This window comes from Rhizoctonia solani, chromosome 3 (assembly GCF_016906535.1).
Source record: "Rhizoctonia solani chromosome 3, complete sequence".
In the NCBI taxonomy this organism is placed as follows: domain Eukaryota; kingdom Fungi; phylum Basidiomycota; class Agaricomycetes; order Cantharellales; family Ceratobasidiaceae; genus Rhizoctonia; species Rhizoctonia solani.
In genome coordinates this window covers 778098-796319 of record NC_057372.1, presented here as the reverse complement: position 1 = coordinate 796319, position 18222 = coordinate 778098, and the positions used below count along the sequence as shown (strand labels likewise).

Sequence of the window (18222 nt, the reverse complement as noted above, 5' to 3'; positions counted from 1 at the left end):
CTGTCCAACACATCAAAAAAGAAGAAATAGAGGCAGCAGCAAGAGGTCCCCCAGGTCACCAATGATGTACAACAGCAAGAACACTTACCACCCCGAAATGTCCGTTGTCAATACTCCGCAGAAACGGGAATCGCGGAGAAGAACAGAGAACTAGGGAATCGTCAAGGTACGTGTGGGAAACGCAGCGGCAAGGGACACACCTTTCAGCCATCACGTGCGCGTCGGGATCTATTTATCTCGAGTTCCCCCTTACTGTTTGCCTTTTGTCTTTTTACCCTTTGAATCAAGCACGAGGGATTATAGATGGATAGCAGTTACGTAGTTTCATTATACATCAGCATAAATAAACACAGTCAATCTACTCGTGCGTTTTAAGCTCAGACCTACCACCGTGTGTACTCGGGGCCGTAACCATACCGCAATTCCACGGCCTCGCGCAAGATGCTCGTTCTCTTTCCCCTTCAGGGAAGTCGAACTATCGCCTAGATCCGGCTCGGTTCGTTTTGACTGAATCAGTCTTCTGTTTCCATGTTCTGTCACCTGGTCTCTCTATACCCACTTCTATTTCCCTTTTTTTTTTTTTGCATGGATGGCTTTGTTGGCCGACAAATTTAAATACAAACCAACTGGAAAAGAACACCGGCTCAGCTGCCCGAGAACCAGAAACGATATAACCAATTCAAAGTGATCCAGGTCCAGAACCTGGTCCTGCTTGTACGTGTAAAGTACGTTTTCGCAAAGGGAACGTGTTCAAGATTGCAACTCCTGAACGTCAATAGCTTTTAATTCTATCTGTCAAGCGATACGCATGTGTGCAAAGATCTACATAGTTGGGTAGTGGTATTGGTAAGGCTAGCCACCTTTTTCAACAGCTGCGCATGTAGCACGTTTTTTTTTTAAATTGTAAATCTAATCTACTCTGTTAAACTTACATTATTGATGGACACCGATCGGGAAAGGGATAACAAATCTATATAACAAATCCATCACCGAGTTCTAGCCTACTATATATGCGCAAGGCACACACAATCACAAGTCCCACATATCCTTTCATTTCGCGCGCTTCCGACGTCATGATGATCGTATGGGAATATCTAGGAATCGCATCTATAGAATTGATCACGGCTACTACTCCCAATTACTACTACGACTTAAACAAACGGCGCCCGTCCGTTCCGACTTCCGACATCCGACTTCCAAGTCATAGTTCCAGATTTTCCCCCCAAGTCGACCCATGGCGGATCCAGAAGTACCTCCGAAAGGTCGATTAGGTCAGGTGTTCAGTGTATTTACAAATATGCCGAAGCGGAATGGGCCCATCTGCATTGAAAAAGTTATTATAGACTGAGTTGAATCATCACTCGAGAGAGAAGGACTGAGCGGTATTTACTCGCAAGATAATCAAACCGCGGTCGGACGATAACAGAGCAGTGCATGTTTGGCCCCCCCTCCCCCCTTGAGATTGAACCATAATCTCTCTCCCCCCTCACCCACACGGTCCAAGTGCAGTGTGTCCTGGATCGTCTCGGAGATGAGACCGTTCCCAAGGTTCTATCTGCATGGTGCGGTTCGAGGGGCCAACCCTCCAAGAGGGGAAAGGTTCCGATAGGCGGAGAACAGGCAACAGGGGAATTGCAAGCGCGGAGTTGGACGAGTTGACCAGGAATGTAATTCGCGCATGTCGTGCATCAATTAGAACATCGGCGGAGGGGTCGTATTGTTCGGCGTGAACCGGTCATAGTGGAGATAGCCAATGAGTCGGCGAGGTCTAGAGCTCAGTGTGGAGCTTGAGAAAGTACGAACGACCAAGTCAGGTGAGCGAATTGGTGAGTAATCCCATGGACCATGTGCGTGTGTGTGCTCTGAGGCCGGGTTTTAGGGGTTATCGTGGGTGGAGTGGAAGAAGGGGATGGCCGAAGAGTGGTGCACCTGCCAGGCGGTAGATCCATATACCAAGGAGGTAAGACGAGGCACAACAGCATAGCCCAGGACATGATCTACAACATGGGGAAGAACTTCTCAGTTACCCCGCATTCCTACTTGGTGCCTATGGGGTTTGCGCCTTTTGTGAGTTCGATGATGAGGGAGATGTGGCGCTTGTCTCCATGCATGAGGTTGTGGCTCAAGTCGATGCTGATAAAACCCAATTGTTCGTGAATATTACTCGAGAGTCTGGTGCGCGATTCATTGCCTGGTACGATTTGAATGGAGAATTTGATTTTTCGGGTGGCTGTAAACCGAGACGATTGCGCAGTTAACCCCGCATTTCGATGAAGTGAGCATTCGGACAGTAAGGGGTAACGACTCGAAAGACGTACAATGTCCAACCGCGAAGATAGTAGCCAGTTCAATAGAGATCCGTGCCGCAATCGAGAGTACAACGTGTTGTGTGGTAGCCCCCCAGGATGCGATTGACTGGAAGGCTGGAGACTTCCGTTCTTCGTAATCTCGGAGCGTCTTCAATTCCAAGCTCCTAAGGATGCGACCCATAGTGGAATTCGAGGGGCCAAGGTTTCGCCATCGCGAATTGTAGGTTTCCTATCGTATGGCGAGCCCTTCGGCTGGCGCCTGCTACCAACTTCCCCTGGAAATAACCGGGTTTCCTTCTTCAGATGATCAAGTAGTGTTCTACATTCATTCTCTGGCTGGGATCAACTCAAGATATAGCGAACCCCAGGGTTGGATCTGAGTTTGCATACCTGGAGGATTACAAGATGCGCCTAGAGCGTATCGAGAACCAGGATCCAGAGGCTACTGGGCAAGATCGTCGGGATAAGAGCGTCCTGGATGACAGGGCTGTCGGAACCCGATCGCGATAATTGGCGCATGCGCGAAATGGCGGTGTGAACAATAAAGAATTTGGGGGAATTGCCCTAAAGTGAAGATTTGATAGTAGTACGAGCTTACTCCCCCTGAGTTGCTGCTTGATAGCCAAGGCAAGCGCCGCAATACGTACACCACGGCCGAGGTATGATAGGGGTGATTGTTACAAGGTGTGGATGGAGGCACCCTGGAACGTGTTGTGCCTAGTACTGCTAGACGGAATGGAACAACACTCGGGCCGACAATTGACTGGCATGCCTTCGCTCGCGTAAAGGTCCCAATGTCGTGCGCATCTTCGAGGGAAGCATTGATTGATGACTATAGGGGCCGCATCTATACATGGACAAAAAACACTTAATTACGCCGATAGTCGATTATGAAGTTGTGGCGAGTCTGAATCCTGTAACCTGAACTTGTCTCACCCGAATCACTTCTTCGCACTTGTGATTGGGCCAAGAGTGAGCGACTTTCGCTAAGATCATTCTATATTGCGTCACAAAACGTGTAGCATTGGTTTAAGTGACGTACCTAAGAGAAGTTCAGCATTCGGTCGACCCATAGTTATTGGCCTACGACTAACTGAGCGAGCTCACCACAAGCTACAGCAGTCTCGTAACTTACCGGGTTCTCGAGAATGCTGGCAGGTTTGACCCGGTGAAGTGACTTGGTACCAGTATTCTAACGCCACGTGCGCACCTGTGTTCATTTTGTTTCTTGGACTCTAAGAGCTTAGGTTCGAGAGCTCATGACCCTCCTACCAAATCTCCCGACCGAACGTTATCGGTGCTCGGCCGACTGCTTGTCCCAGGGTTGCCAGCGATCCTAGTAGCTGGACAGGTTTGGTTGGTACAACCAACTCTATCTTGTAGCTTTCTGTTTCTGCTCAAACATCAGCCTGAGGAGACGTCAGCAACCACAATAGTACCTTCTAACCTACCTTGAGAGAGTAGTTTGGTAAGAATCTAGCCAAATGTTAATACCTGCTAATCAAGATACGTCTTCTTTTGGAGAAAATGAGCTGGTTTCAAATAAGCGCCTGGGATTGCAAGAACGATCATAACCCCACCAGTATTACCTCCTAGTCGATACAGGTTAGGCATGTTTGGTGGCGTACCTCTATCCAAATGCAATTCCCAACGTGCGATACAGCGATCACTTCCAGCCTGAAATGATAGCAAGTGGGACTCCGTCATGAATTATTCGAGATGGACGGCAAAATACCGCCGTAGTATTCGTTTGTGTTGTGATAACGATCTACATTCCAGAACAGAAGACACTGTGAGATCTACACACTGTTTCCCTCCCAACAGACAACATGTAGGAGTCAATTACGTTCCGGTCAATCACCGGTTCTCGCGCACGAAGAAATGGAGCCATAAGAAGCTAAGTGTAAGGAACGTAGCGAACATGATGGCGAGAAGTGAGATGTTCGGCCACCAGAAAGACTAAGTAGGGTGATGTTCAGTAGTAGCCCGTAAACGCATAAACGATACAATCCTACCTGGGCTCGGAGACCGAACGTTGATAGAATCGTTGCGGCTGGAACATCAAGTTGAACACCAAACTGAAAGATAGGTTAGGCAATCATCCTAGATTCATTTGGTATTCATTCACACACCTTGTTCTGCCGTAATGTGAGGTACTTGAGTTCGTTCACGGCAAGGGCCTCAAAGCCAGCGTGGAAGAAGGAAACGTAATAGAGCCATTCTAGAGCCCGAGGCACAGAGTCTCGGTTAATCAATAGCCCGGTGAATAAAAGACTGACAGGTATCCATCGTCAGTCGACAGTACCAGTCATTTGGTACGCAATTTACTCACTTGAATAGCATTACAAGTGTGCCGACTAGACTTGCCACACTGGTTTGTGAAAACACGACCGAGATGAGCATAACCACGCTGGCCGTTGTGAGATTGAACAAGACCAGCGTCAAGATAAACTTCCAGAACGTAGTCAACTCGGGCACCAAGCCAACAAGCCCATAGACTAGGCCACCAAAGACCATGGGCGGGACGACTCGAAGGGGTACTATGTCGAACAGGACTTGGAAGAGAAATACGTGAATGTCGAATAATAACCATTGGAGCTAAAAGACGAAGTAAGTAGGTGTCGAGATCATAGCAAGGCTGCTTACCGTTCGCGCATAAACAACAGCCTCTCGTTCGCAAAGATACCCAAAATGGACAAGCATGAGAAGCCAAAGAGTGCAAGGGCGAAAAAGAACAATCCTATATCATTGTCAGAATTAAAACACCGATTGGTATGCGTGGGTAACGCACCAAGTCGGTTTTGGAACCCAGGGATATCGTTAGTTACACCATGGTAGAACAATGCGCAGATTACTAGATCATATATTAGCGTCCTAGATCCACAGGGCAATTGAGTAGCCAAGACTCACACGCAACCCCAACGCTAGAGAGGTAATGGGCCGCCAGCAACGCAGGGTCTCGGTACAAATTCTTGAAGGCCCGCCCGCTCAGATTCTGAACTGCGTCATCCAACTAGCCCTGACACGACCACCGCTCTCAGGGAGAACTGCACCGCCAGTTTCACGCAATCGGATGATTTCAGCCAGAATGCCACCTGCAACATCGCTGTCCGAGTATGACTGAACAAGTGCAGCAAGTTTAGGAGGAAGCATCACGGGCGTCTCCGCGCGCGGAGAAGAGGAAAACGCCTCAAAGAGTTGAGAAGATTTGCGCTGAATGTAGTTACCAGTTTCCGTATGTTCTGAGGCGGGCGCCGACTCGGAAGATGTGCTAGGCCGTGTCCGAAGTTCCGTCGAATCCTCGCTTGCACCTTGTGAAGATCCCTGAACAAGACCACTTTCTTCGTCCGCCGAGCTCTCGGAAAGAGATAGTTGGGCAGAAGAACGATAGCCTGCAGGTTTCTCACCGCGTGCGTGCATAGTCAAATCAACTATAATCATACCGTTAGTGACACCTGCGTGGTGGATAAAGAGAGTAACTCGCTCAAGTAGTCCGCAATATTGAAGCCAGGAGGGCATGAATGACCAATTTGCTCAAAGTAGGACTGGCATTTGGCATACTCGCCCGAGTAGACAACGCGCCCTTGCGCCAGTAGGATGAGCTGGTCGAACATAGAAACAATGTTGCTGCGGGGCTGATGGATTGTAAAAATAACCGTGCGTTTGTAGTCTCGCGCCAATGATACCAAGCTCTCCACAACATTGAATGCATTATATGCATCCAAACCACTCGTCGGCTCATCGAGGAAAAGAATTGAGGGGCTCGTGACCAATTCACACGCAATAGACACTCGGCGCTTCTCACCACCAGAAATTGATCGACGACCTACACTGGTGTAAGCTATGCTCTTTTCATAAGATCCCTTGACATACCGGATTCTCCGACCCGCATATCCTTGATAGCATCCAGGCCAAGCTCATGAATGGTTTCAAGAGTCCGATACTTCTTTGCAGCCAAGCTCATCTCTCTAGGCAGCCGAAGCAGGGCGGAATATAACACTGTCTCGTAGACAGTCAAAGTTCCCATTAGAGTGTCTTCTTGGTCGACAAACCCAACCAGGCCACGGAATACGTCGTCCGTAACGATATTTCCGTTGACTAGTATTTGGCCGCCAACTGCGCCACGTTTCTGCTTCCTAGCCAACAAGTCCAAGAGAGTAGACTTTCCTGCACCCGAAGCGCCCATGATCGCCAGCACTTGTCCCGGTTGGGCGCCACCGACAATATCGGAAAGAATCTGGCGGCCGTCCAGTGTGTAGGACACATCGGAGAAGTACAACGAAGCCGGGACATGATCTGCCATGAGCTTGGCGTTTTCGTCTGAAGGAAGTTGTATTGCTCGCAGACCCTTAGTCTTTTGTGTACGACCAATATACCAGAATACTAAGAGTTGTTCAGTATCACTATCAAGCCGGACCATGGAGACTCACAGGATGAGGCGATAAGAAGGATCAAGCCAGCAGCGGAGCCACTAAGAGCGAGGAATCTGGTGTTATCGGGAGGAGGTGGGCGCTAAATAACGTCAGCTCGTTGGAGTTGGGAAACGCTGTACTATACTTACAACGTATCCAGGCACTTGCGTATAGTGCAAACACTCGCCACCCTTGCAATTAAGAGTGATATGAGTATCTCCAAACACATCATTGATCAGATTATTCATAGCTGGCTCTTGGAATTTGCAGCCTTGTCCAGTCTTGCACGAGAAGTCGGCCGGTCCTTTGATTTCTTCGGTAAGAAAATCCCCAATGTCTACTCAAGGAGATTAGACAAACGCGTAAGGCGAGGATCTAGGTAAACGAACCTATGCTTCCCTCCTCTCCGCACAACATGCGACCAGTGACACATTGACACTTGATCTTGTCGCAATGGTAAGTTGTGGTGTTGCTATCATACCCAACTTTCAGGCTGTTTTCACATTGATCTAGAGCACAGTAAAATGATTCGACTTGGCCGATCCAAAATTGAAATGCACAAGTCGAGTCCTCGTTATTACACGAAAACGTCACTTGTGGGGGTCGATCAGGGAGCATGTCCAGGATCTTGCGGTCTATGACCAATTTCAGCTAAAGATCCAAAACAAACCCCGGAGGGAACGTGTACTCACTCGTGACGTCGCACATTTGAAAGTTCTCTTCAACGGTAACGCCACCTTTGTAGCAGGTCATGTTTGCTACAGGCACATCCGCATCGTGGTCGACCGTTCGGGTTAGGAATTCGCCATCCGGGCCACCTCGGAGCGGAAAGTTGGCACATGCTGCGTCGGTTTCACACACGTTACAGTTGATGCCGGTCCACCCTTCACTGCATTGACATTGCTCCCCGTTGGGGCGCGGATGACGCTCCTTGCCGTCCGCCAAAGACCCACATTCTGGAGGACCGACCTATTAATATTACCGCTCCGTATCTGCCAAGTCTACTTACGGGGTGTCAGACAATCTATTCCCGAGTATCCTGGGGGACACTTGCACTGTCCGTCGAAGCTGCTACATTCACCAAACTATGTTTCAAGTAGTTGTAAACCAAGTGTCTTATCACAGGTTACCGAAACGACATACCTGCCCACACGTAAAGGCGGGTAACAAACAATTGAAGCATGGAGGGCAGCGGTGAGGAGGCAATGTTACTAGTACTTGTGTCAGCTGTATTCACAAGGCCGTGGGTATCGCTTACAGTCTGTGAAAGGATTAGGCTGGCAAATCCATGGTCAGATATCCGGTAGATGTCTATGTAGACTAGGACTTACCGAAAACCCGGGGGTTGATAGACTTCGTGTGTTCTTTATGTGACCACCAGTTTGTTTAAATAACGAGAATGCGGTGTTGTTATAGCTGGGTGCGCTGGCACGGGCCGCTGTGAGACCTGCGAAAGCGAGCAGAGCCGTCTCAGAGCGACGGATAAACATATCGAGTATCCTCGACCTGGCACTTCAGTTATACACAGTAGAATTACAACAACAGAAGGTAGTGGCGAAGCGCAGTATCTGGACAAGTAGGTGTCCAGATCGGTCAACCACCAAGTGTGGGGATCACGCGGCAAGGAGATTAGTAAGCATACCTCATACCACGTGATGTATTTGGAATGAGCACCCAAGGTGTACTTCTGGACCTGAATTGTGGCTGCCCATAAAAAGCGCACATACGACGGAAGATAAGGGACTCTAAGCGAACTTCCTAGTCGGGTCTTTGGGTTCTGCCCCAGTTATCTTCCAGTTATCTACACAGCCGAAGCGAAGGTCACTATAGCACCCTATCTACATTTATACCCACGGGTTATATCATGACTGTGCTCTTGGAGCTTACCCACCATGGCGGTCGAAACGCTAGCGAGTGAAAGGAGGGCCCAGATTGCGCACGCAGACGAAGAGCTACTCGCATCACTTGGGTACAAGCAAGAGTTCAAACGGGCCTTTACACCATTTGAAGTGTTTGGCATTGCGTTTTCAATTATTGCATTGCTACCTTCGTAAGCATGTTGTTCAATAAATTTTCGAGCAGCACTTAATCTTTCACAGTATCGCGTCTTGTTTAGTATATTCCCTGCCATATGGAGGTCCCGTGAGCATGGTGTGGGGGTGGTTAACGGCCTCGGTCTTGATCCTGTTCGTTGGGTTGGCTTTGGCGGAGCTAGCTAGCGCTGCTCCAACTTCTGGGGGTCTTTATTTTTGGACATGGACCTTCTCGCCTCCACGCTATAAAAAAGTCCTTTCTTGGCTTGTCGGCTGTAAGGAAAAATTTACAACAGTTTTACTTAGTGGTGCTAACTTGAAGCTTCCACAGACGCAAACACTCTTGGATCGATTGCTTGTATTGCTTCAATTGACTGGGGATGTGCTATACAAGTCACGGCGGCGGTCACAATTGGGACCTCGGGAAGTTTCGTTGTAACAACGGGCAAGCCAAACTCTATTGGACCGGGTTCTGATTTGAACTAACAAACCTTCTTTCAGGTCAAACCTATGGCATATATATTGCGATTCTTTTTACGCATGCATTGGTATGCTCACTGGCCACCGAGGTTTTGGCCCGGCTTCAGAGTTTCTATGTTGCACTGAATCTAATGTGTGTCGCACGACTGCTTGGGTGACTTTAACTAAGTGCTTGGTTTAGACTCTTTTTTGGCGTATTGATTGCACTACCAGCAGCTACTCCAACCGAGTTCATGAATCCCGCAAGTTTCGCTTTGGGTGGTTTCACAAATCGTAAGGCCTTTTTGTTATTTAAAAAAATATTGCAGATCTATTCATGTTACTAAACACAGTGAGCACATACCCTGCTGGGTTCGCATACATTCTATCATGGCTAGCTCCTGTCTGGACGATTGGTTAGTCCTACTCTGTCTTGGGCTTTGGGGGTGGCGCTTACCCTCTGTATATGCATATGTATAGGTGCATATGATTCATGCGTCCACATTAGCGAAGAGGCGTGAGTTCTAGTCTGGATTGAGCTACACAGAAACTGAATGACCCTTTATAGGAGCAACGCGGCTGTAGCGGTCCCATGGGCGATTATAGGTGCCATAGGAATAAGCGGGATTCTGGGAACTGGTAAGGCAGGTTATGTTTGATTGGAATATCTTGTTGACTCTTTGTCAGCCATGAATATAGCCATAGCGTTTTGTATGGGCACAGATATTGAGGCTATCATCGATAGCGACATCGGACAGCCATTGGCGGCGGTGAGCATCAGCTCGACATCGTGGACAATTACAAATCTAAACCCCTTGGTATACCTAGATATTTTTCAATAGCTTTGGTCAAAAGGCTACTCTCGGGATCTGGTCCGTGGTCGTGCTTACTCAATGGGGTATGGGCTCCAGCATTGTCCTCGCGACTTCACGGCAGGTTTTTGCCTTCTCGCGCGACGGAGCAATGCCATTCTCGGGATTCTTGTATCGCATGAATTCACACACTAAAACACCCGTCAACAGTCCGTGCTCAGTCGTCTAAACGCGTGTTACTATTCTAACTCTATTCTCTAGCCGTCTGGTTCTCGGTATTCATTTCGGCGCTGTTGGGCCTTCTGGCTTTCGCAGGAGAAGCAGCTATAGGGGCTGTATTTGCCGTAAGTCTTTAACAAACCAACTCACTCTATAACTCAACGACGGAATACTTTCCACTTAGCTCTCGGTTATTGGATTGTACATTGCCGTAGGCTCTCAATGCTTGTACATGGGAATTAAGTTAACACTCTTCAGTATTCGATTCCGATTGGAGCACGATTCCTTTTCAAAGGGCATAATTACAAACCTGGGCCTTTCAACCTTGGTGTCTTCGTAAGTATCATAGGATATAACCCAGTATAAAGATTTTAAACTCGGGTATAGGGTCTTCCCGTCGCTATTGTTGCGATCGTTTTCATGACTTTCATTAGCGTTGTGTTCCTCTTCCCTACTGAACTTGCACCTGCGGTAGCAGACATGAATTATGGTGCGTTCGTTTTCTAACGAGGTCCCACATTCAGGTTCTGAGCCTTTTTCATAGCTGTGGTGGTAATGGGCGGTGTTATGATTGGTTGTTTAATATGGTATTGGTTCCCCAAGGTACGTAAAAATCCCGATATATGCACGCCTTGAAGTGCCTATTGACTTGGTCGCGTGTAGTACGGTGGTGTAAATTGGTTTGAAGGCCCAGTCACCACGGTAGAAGCTCTTCCAAAATCCATTCCTAGCGAAGACAATGGGTCAATCGAAAGAGAAAAGGAGAAAATAGGAGAAAATGCAATTCAGTGACGTTGTCTTTGCGTGTTCCCCACTTGTATGCGTGCTTGTATTAGCTAAAACTAGTGACATAGTTATTTAATTACTTTAATCCTTATCAGTGCCGTAACATGAGATGCTGTGAGTAACTAAATCTTCGATCGTTCGTATCCTCTACGGAGTAGTTGGTAGGGTAGGAGCATCGGCTTCGTATACGTCCGGTCTTGGGTATTTCGCCTGTCAATTGAATGAATCAGCATGAACATGTTCTTACCCATTCCTAAAGCGGATATAGCGCGGCAAGGAATCAAATACTACCGTCTTATCTATTCTCTAGATAAGCCAGACCTCAACAAGCGAACACATTAGAGGAATTTGTGCATCGACCCTCTGCTTTGCTACTTATCGGCGATTCGCGTTCGGCTGTCGGTGCCCGATATGAAGAACTCTTACTTGCGGTATTTCTTATTTAGATATGGCAAAATATATAGTCCTATGACTCTGAGGCTTTGACTATCTCACACTCTGGTATAATGGCCACACCCGAGACTACAGAGGATAGAAGAGTCCGAATAGCTGACGCAGATGAGGAGCTTCTAGCTTCGTTGGGCTATAACAAGAGTTTAAGCGGACGTTACTTCGTTTGAAGTTTGGGGTTGCTTTTTCAATTATTTCTCTTGTGCCTTCGTAAGTAGCTTCCATTATACTGCTCACCTAAGTTAATATAAAACATAATATAGAATAGCCTCGTCCTTGGTGTACGCAATACCAAATGGAGGACCTGCTAGCATGATTTGGGGATGGTTGGCTGCTTCCTTCTTTATCTTGTTTGTAGGTTTGGCTATGGCCGAGTTAGCAAGTGCCGCACCCACTTCCGGAGGCCTTTACTTCTGGACATAGACCTTTTCCTCTCCCAAGTACAAGAAGATACTATCTTGGCTCGTTGGCTGTTAGTTCTACTTCCTATCACTCAATGGCCTGGAGCTAATAGTATTTCAGATGCCAATACAATCGGTACCATAGCCGGAATAGCTTCTATTGACTGGGGATGCGCAGTCCAAGTAATGGCAGCAGCATCAATAGGATCAGGTGGAAAGTTTGTGGCAACTACAGGTGAATACACGAGTGTTGACTGCGAAAATAGGCTAAAAATGAATTCAATAACGCATATATCCAGGGCAAACTTATGGTGTATATTTAGCCATTTTATTCACCCACGCAATCGTATGTTCTCTGGCCACATCACTGCTGGCGAGGTTACAGAATGTTTATGTGGTCCTGAACTTAGCGTCAGTGATCCACCCCCTGATTTTTTATGCATTTGTTCTGAGCTTCAGCTTTAGGCTGTTCCTGGCCGTTCTCATTGCGTTGCCAATCGCAACTCCTGCAGAGTTTAGAAATTCGGGGAATTACGCTCTAGGAAACTTTACCAATTGTAAGCAGAGCTTTAATCATAGCCACTTATCGAGATGCTCATCCGGAACTCAGTGAGCGGGTACTCTGACGGCTTCGCTTTCTTCTTATCTTGGCTGGCTCCAGTCTGGACAATTGGTAAGATATTGGGCACTCTTGTTGGATCAACTCTATCAAAAATTGACTTAGAGCAAACTAGGCTCCTATGATTCAAGTGTACATATTAGTGAGGAAGCGTGAGTCGGTTTCTAAAGTAGAGTTAAGTTAAGGAAGCTCAAATTAAGACAAAAAACAATAGGAGCAATGCAGCTGTCGCAGTTCCTTGGGCGATCGTAGGCGCGATAGCCATCAGTGGTATTCTAGGAACTGGTGTGTGTCTAAGTTCTGTGCTTCAGCCGGGATATTGCTGAGGACACTCCGCCAGCATTGAATATCGCTATAGCATTCTGTATGGGGACAAATATCAACGCTATTCTGAATAGTAGTATCGGGCAACCTCTCGCAGCGGTATATTTCTTTTTCAATAAAGTTAGACTGCATTACAATTTTACAAAACGGAACAGATATTCTTCAACAGCTTCGGCGAAAGAGCAACTCTTGGGATCTGGTCGGTTGTAGTAGTCACACAATGGGGAATGGGGTCAAGCATAGTTCTCTCTACCTCCCGACAAGTATTCGCTTTCTCGCGGGATGGTGCGATGCCGTTTTCTAGAATACTTTATCGCATTAATGAACACACCGGGACACCCGTCAACAGTCAGTTATTTCATTTATACATTTATGCATGGACTGAAAATACTCCAGCCGTTTGGTTCTCGGTACTCATCGCTGCCTTACTGGGATTACTTGCGTTCGCCGGAGAGGTCGCTATCATGGCGGTATTTTCGGTAAGCAGGATCTTGATAGCGGCCTGGAGTTATACTAGATAACATATAGATTGCGGTCATCGGGCTGTATATTGCGGTATGCGCATATTCGATTGGCGCCTTAGCTCAGTATCTAATCGCCTGTATAATGGTAGTACATTATTCCCATCGGAGCGCGCTTCGTCTTTAAGCAAGACAAATTCAGACCTGGTCCGTTTACATTAGGTCCATTCGTATGTTCTATTTTCTGTACTAAAAACTTGGCTTGAATGCTCATTGTGTCGTACCAGGGCCTTCCTGTCGCAACTATCGCGATCACATTCATGACTTTTGTCACAATCATCCTGTTGTTCCCTTCAAGGCCAACACCAGGATTTTCCGACATGAATTATGGTAGGATTTAGTTTATACAGTAGAACTGCCCTAGCGGTTGTTTATCACTTTGCCTTCTGTAGCGACCGTAGTTATGGGCGCGGTCATGATTGGTAGCGTTGTATGGTATTATTTCCCCAAGGTAAGTCTTATGCATTCACGAATCAGTGTATCGTGTACCATTTGCGTTCCTCAACAGTATGGAGGCATTCATTGGTTTGAAGGTCCTGTATCGACCGTTGATGTCACCGATGGGACATCCTCGGCCATACAAGGGCGGCATCTACAGTGTCATTCGATAAAGGGAAGGAGAAAGCGATGCAAGAGTTTACGAGAGAGAAGCTCATGGCGAATCTGTGTAACCACTTGACTTGTACGATTTATTGGCCATAAATAAGACATTTGTATGGACAAGTAATGTGCCATTAATCTTCTGCTTAGATTTATTCTCTTCCTTATGCAGATTCAATCTGGAGAGCAAATTTCTTATGGGTTATCGATTACCGCACGGGATTGATTTGAGTATATTCGAGAAGTATTGATGAATATGTGACAAGGTTGTTATACTCAATTATTATATTGTAAATGCGGACATTGGTTTCAAGTTAAATACAGCCTAGAATATCTAGACGATAACAGCCGGGCCTTCATTAAAGCTCGAATACTAAAAATAAACATTAGTATAACTACGTTTGGGCCATTGCAACCATAGCACTTACCACAAGCACCCGCGCCAGGCTTGGTGGCAAACATAGCTTCCTTGAGCTTCTCGTCATCCAAGTCCCGATACGGAGCATATCCTTCTTTTACTTTCTTCATAAACGACTCCACCTCGCCTGCCTTTACCAGGCTTACAGTACATCCTCCCCAACCGGCTCCTGTTAAACGACTACCAATGGCTCCCGATTCGCGAGCTACGCGGACGAGATCATCGAGCTCAGAGCACGAACACTCAAACTGCTCTGCGCAAGATGTCTGTGATGAGTTCATCAAGCGTCCTAGGGTAGTAATGGCATCCGCAGGTGGAGAGAGACAGCTGTCCCTAAACTCGAGCACACGCAATGCCTCCTCAGTGACGTGCTTTATGCGCTTATACAGGTGGAAGCGATCCGCCTCGACTTCGACCCAGCTGAGATATGTTGAATGGAAATCCGATTCGGACAGGCCTGAAGCAGCAATCATTTCCGAGAGGGTGAGACCTTCCGGGCCTTTGCCTGTAGAATTGAGGATCCGTTCAATCTCAGGGAGGAGAGACTGAAGACTTGATTTCAAGCTTGCATCCGGGGAATCAGCTACATACAATATGATGAGTACCTCATTATTTTGAGTATATGCTCCGACATACCAGGAGCAGGCTTCCATCTTTCTACGACCTCCCGAAGCCGAATCTTCTCTCCGTCGGCCACATGAACACCAAGTCCCTTGGCGAGTAATAGAGCACCAACAAGTGTCTCTACAACTCTCAGGTTGTATTGTGTCTTTGCACTTACAGCCTTGTCAGACACCTTTAGTGAATTCGCAATTACAAAGACCGCCTCATCCTCTTTCCAGGGGAGGGTCACGGGCTGGGCGCTAAGCTTGGGGAAGAATGAGATGTACAACGGAGTCTGGGGTTGGCCAATCACACTCGCGGCTTGGTCCATTCCTCCAGAGTTCACGCCTACGCGCTGCTCGTTCAAGACGCACATTTCGACAAGTTCGCCCTTGGTCAGTCCGGATAAACGCTTATTGATTGTGAGGAAGGAAAGCGTGGAGGCAACAACCATGGCAGCGCTGCTAGAGAGACCAGAGCCTGCGGGGACAGTTCCCGTAACGAGCATGTCGAAACCAAGAGGGTTTCCATCATTAGGGGTAGTGAAAAATTTGTTGAGAACACCCTTTGTATAATGAATGAATGAGTGAGCCGGGGTTAGAGTGTTGGTTACCCACATAGTATCCGGCTTTGACATAGCTCTCCCAGCGAAGTGAACTGGTATCAATTCCAAGGTGCCATTCTTTAGGTTGAGACCTCCGGTTCTCTTCCATTGCTTCTACGGTTTGGCCCATAGCTCGCCTTCCAGGGCCCCCATGAGATTTTACCGGAACTCGCTCGGGTTTGAATGCTTCGTCATTGTAGCGTCCGTCAATATTCTGTGCATGTATGGTTGAATTGGTTGTGGCATCCTCGCGAGGGCCACAGCAATAAGGATATCACGCTCGACAGCGGCAGGAAATACGCCAAAAAGTGCATAGTCAATGTGTTCGCCAATGAGGCTACAAATACTATTAATTTAAGGACATTGGATCTAGGCGAACTTTACGCACTTTACGCGGCCGGGTGCTCGCACGACGTGGGTAGGCTTATGTCCAAACCTTTTCTCAAATTCATCACAGAGATGAGCCCATCGCGGCCTGTAGCAATGTCAATAGTACAACCAATGATGTCATAGAATTCATACCCGGCAACAAGAGCATCAAGGCTGCCTTGGAGCTGGTTGAGGGCGGTGATGACTGGGATGGGTTCAGAGGCCATTGCGGTGGTAGAATAGCCGAGATCGATCTGGTGAGCAGGTTCGCCGATATATAGTGGGCAATTCCAGTTCTAATTCCAGTTTCGAATCCGGCCCAGTTATCCTAATCGGTCGTGCCTAAGCGACTTTTGAGCCGACCCGAGGTGATCCAGGTACTGTACAGTCAATGCCTGGAACTGTGGATGTTGTGCCGATGCATCTATCCCCACCTCCGAAATTACACAGATCATTGAACGCACGTGGTTTATCCCCGTTTTCCTCCTTGGACCGAAATTCATCTTGCGCTGATAGGGCCGATATATAAAGCCTGGCTGTTCCTCAACAAAATGGCCAACACACCATGTCGGAATTTACGCCAGTATTGATCACCCTCCCAAACGCGACTGCACCAGCACTCTCTGCAGAGATCTTACCTTATGGACTGTTTGTGAGATCCATCTATGTGGTTGCTGATGGGAAAACACATGTAAGAGCCGAGACATATACTCGAGTAGATTATTCTCGAAGTGCTCTAAACTAATCTGCGTATAGGATATTGTTGTAAATCCTTTCGATGCGAAAGAAAATGCGAAAGGCAGATCGTTCCTTAACCCCGTAGTCGGGCGGTACACGAACCGCGTTCCGGCCGAGAAGATGACTGTAGAGAGATTGGGTGCGAAAGCAGAGGTCACACCTATCGCGACCGGTATGTCCCATAATGTGCCTGGAAACGTTCAATTGACCCAACGAGATTGTAGAGTCCCCGACTGTGTCTTTGCATGGCGGTCCTAAAGGCTTCGATATCGCCATCTGGGAGCATGTCCCAGTCAAGCAGGCAACATTGTTTTCTTCCAGCGAGACTGAAGCTTTGCCTGAAGGATCGGCCGCCATTTTCCGACACATTAGCCCCGATGGCGATGAAGGCTATCCTGGAAAACTTACTACTGAAGTTCTCTTCGCCATCGTTCCTCCCAGCAAAAACCAACCATTTCAGCTTGGTTCTGTGTTGATCGTCTACCGATATAAAGTCGAAGGCAAGGATGGAGCCGACATCGTTACACCAGTGAACCTTACCCACCACTGGGGCTTCAACCTTGACGCATCCCTAACTGCACCCGGAGAACCCACTCCGGATGTTAAGTCGCAATTATTAACGATAAAGGTTAGTCCAATATCCTATAAATCGCTCTAAATCCTAAGTAAGTGATATAGGCAGAGAACACTCTAGAACTGGACAGTGTTGGTCTAGCCACTGGAAAGCTCTCCCCTACAGCTGGAACGCCATATGAGCACAATGATACGCCGATAGGACAGAACTTCCCCTCCAAAGGATATGGTGAGTATGTATGAAGAGCCATCCAACAGTTCTCTCTTTACATGAACCCAGATCCCTTTCCTCCTGGATATAGAACGTTCTACATTCCACCTCAGTAAAATTGTTTTGCTAACGATGCTCATGTTTGTAGATGAATTTTATCTCATTAATCCTGTTGCACCTCCGGATGCTCAGCCTACCCGTCTTTCCCTATCTAACGTCGGAGGAACGAATCTCGTCGAACCTCTGCTAACTTCCGGTCCGGGTAATCACCCAGTTGTGCTCCGCAGCACAAAGACCGGCCTGAAACTTGGATTTGATTCTAACCGTGAGTTTGAACATGGGCGATTCATTCTCATAGGAAACATACACTTATAATCGTAAAACAGAGGCGGGTGTTCAACTCTGGACGTCCAATTCGCTTGACGGTTCGGGAACTCGTAAGAAGATCCATGGAGGATCCGAGGATGGAACGGGATACACGGCGCATGGTGAGTGTAAAGGTACATTGTGTTGGAGCCATTGTTTCTTACTATGCGATAACAGCTGGCGCATTCCTCGAGTTCCATGATCCTCTTGCCGCTTGGCTCCATTCTTATGGTGCCGAACCACATGTGATTGATACTCTTTTACACTCGAGCGAGCTCGGCCATGCATACGTACGGTTGGACGTATTGTACGAGAAACCTTGATGGGGGAATGTAAAGGCCAAAGTGTTCACGCATCTGAATGAAAACATGTATATGACATCAAATATCATTGCA

The 18222-nt window shown here is 47.5% G+C and overlaps 5 protein-coding genes across 5 annotated transcripts; 2 read left to right on the top strand and 3 right to left on the bottom strand.

Moving 5' to 3' along the window:
* Positions 1–2036: 2036 nt before the first annotated feature.
* RhiXN_02629 (uncharacterized protein) lies at positions 2037–2490 on the bottom strand (the record flags this gene model as incomplete). Its single annotated transcript, XM_043322446.1, has 2 exons — positions 2037–2230; positions 2319–2490. The coding sequence occupies 2 exons, from the start codon at positions 2488–2490 to the stop codon at positions 2037–2039; spliced, it is 366 nt and encodes a 121-aa protein (XP_043177942.1).
* Positions 2491–4166: 1676 nt separating this feature from the next.
* RhiXN_02628 (ABC transporter) lies at positions 4167–8211 on the bottom strand (the record flags this gene model as incomplete). Its single annotated transcript, XM_043322445.1, has 19 exons — positions 4167–4268; positions 4325–4387; positions 4442–4583; positions 4642–4849; positions 4900–4907; positions 4956–5049; positions 5101–5163; positions 5220–5280; positions 5334–5711; positions 5765–6135; positions 6183–6692; positions 6740–6821; positions 6871–7058; positions 7111–7356; positions 7414–7677; positions 7731–7806; positions 7865–7932; positions 7980–7998; positions 8053–8211. The coding sequence occupies 19 exons, from the start codon at positions 8209–8211 to the stop codon at positions 4167–4169; spliced, it is 3102 nt and encodes a 1033-aa protein (XP_043177941.1).
* Positions 8212–8613: 402 nt separating this feature from the next.
* On the top strand, positions 8614–13956 carry RhiXN_02627 (amino acid permease; the record flags this gene model as incomplete). Its single annotated transcript, XM_043322444.1, has 28 exons — positions 8614–8771; positions 8821–9029; positions 9086–9223; positions 9256–9367; positions 9416–9507; positions 9567–9629; positions 9694–9730; positions 9782–9852; positions 9901–9983; positions 10042–10234; positions 10287–10369; positions 10429–10455; positions 10503–10580; positions 10632–10734; positions 10789–10847; positions 10908–11032; positions 12347–12438; positions 12492–12554; positions 12616–12652; positions 12715–12785; positions 12841–12923; positions 12980–13172; positions 13221–13303; positions 13353–13379; positions 13438–13515; positions 13573–13675; positions 13738–13767; positions 13823–13956. The coding sequence occupies 28 exons, from the start codon at positions 8614–8616 to the stop codon at positions 13954–13956; spliced, it is 2625 nt and encodes an 874-aa protein (XP_043177940.1).
* Positions 13957–14304: 348 nt separating this feature from the next.
* Positions 14305–16166, bottom strand: RhiXN_02626 (galactokinase; the record flags this gene model as incomplete). The annotated part of the gene is made up of 7 exons (XM_043322443.1): positions 14305–14318; positions 14374–14946; positions 15000–15531; positions 15584–15623; positions 15734–15907; positions 15959–16045; positions 16093–16166. The coding sequence occupies 7 exons, from the start codon at positions 16164–16166 to the stop codon at positions 14305–14307; spliced, it is 1494 nt and encodes a 497-aa protein (XP_043177939.1).
* A 338-nt stretch (positions 16167–16504) lies between these two features.
* Positions 16505–18150, top strand: RhiXN_02625 (galactose mutarotase-like protein; the record flags this gene model as incomplete). The annotated part of the gene is made up of 7 exons (XM_043322442.1): positions 16505–16630; positions 16696–16849; positions 16902–17305; positions 17356–17479; positions 17610–17786; positions 17848–17949; positions 18005–18150. 7 exons carry the CDS (start codon positions 16505–16507, stop codon positions 18148–18150), a joined length of 1233 nt encoding a protein of 410 aa, XP_043177938.1.
* Positions 18151–18222: the final 72 nt, after the last annotated feature.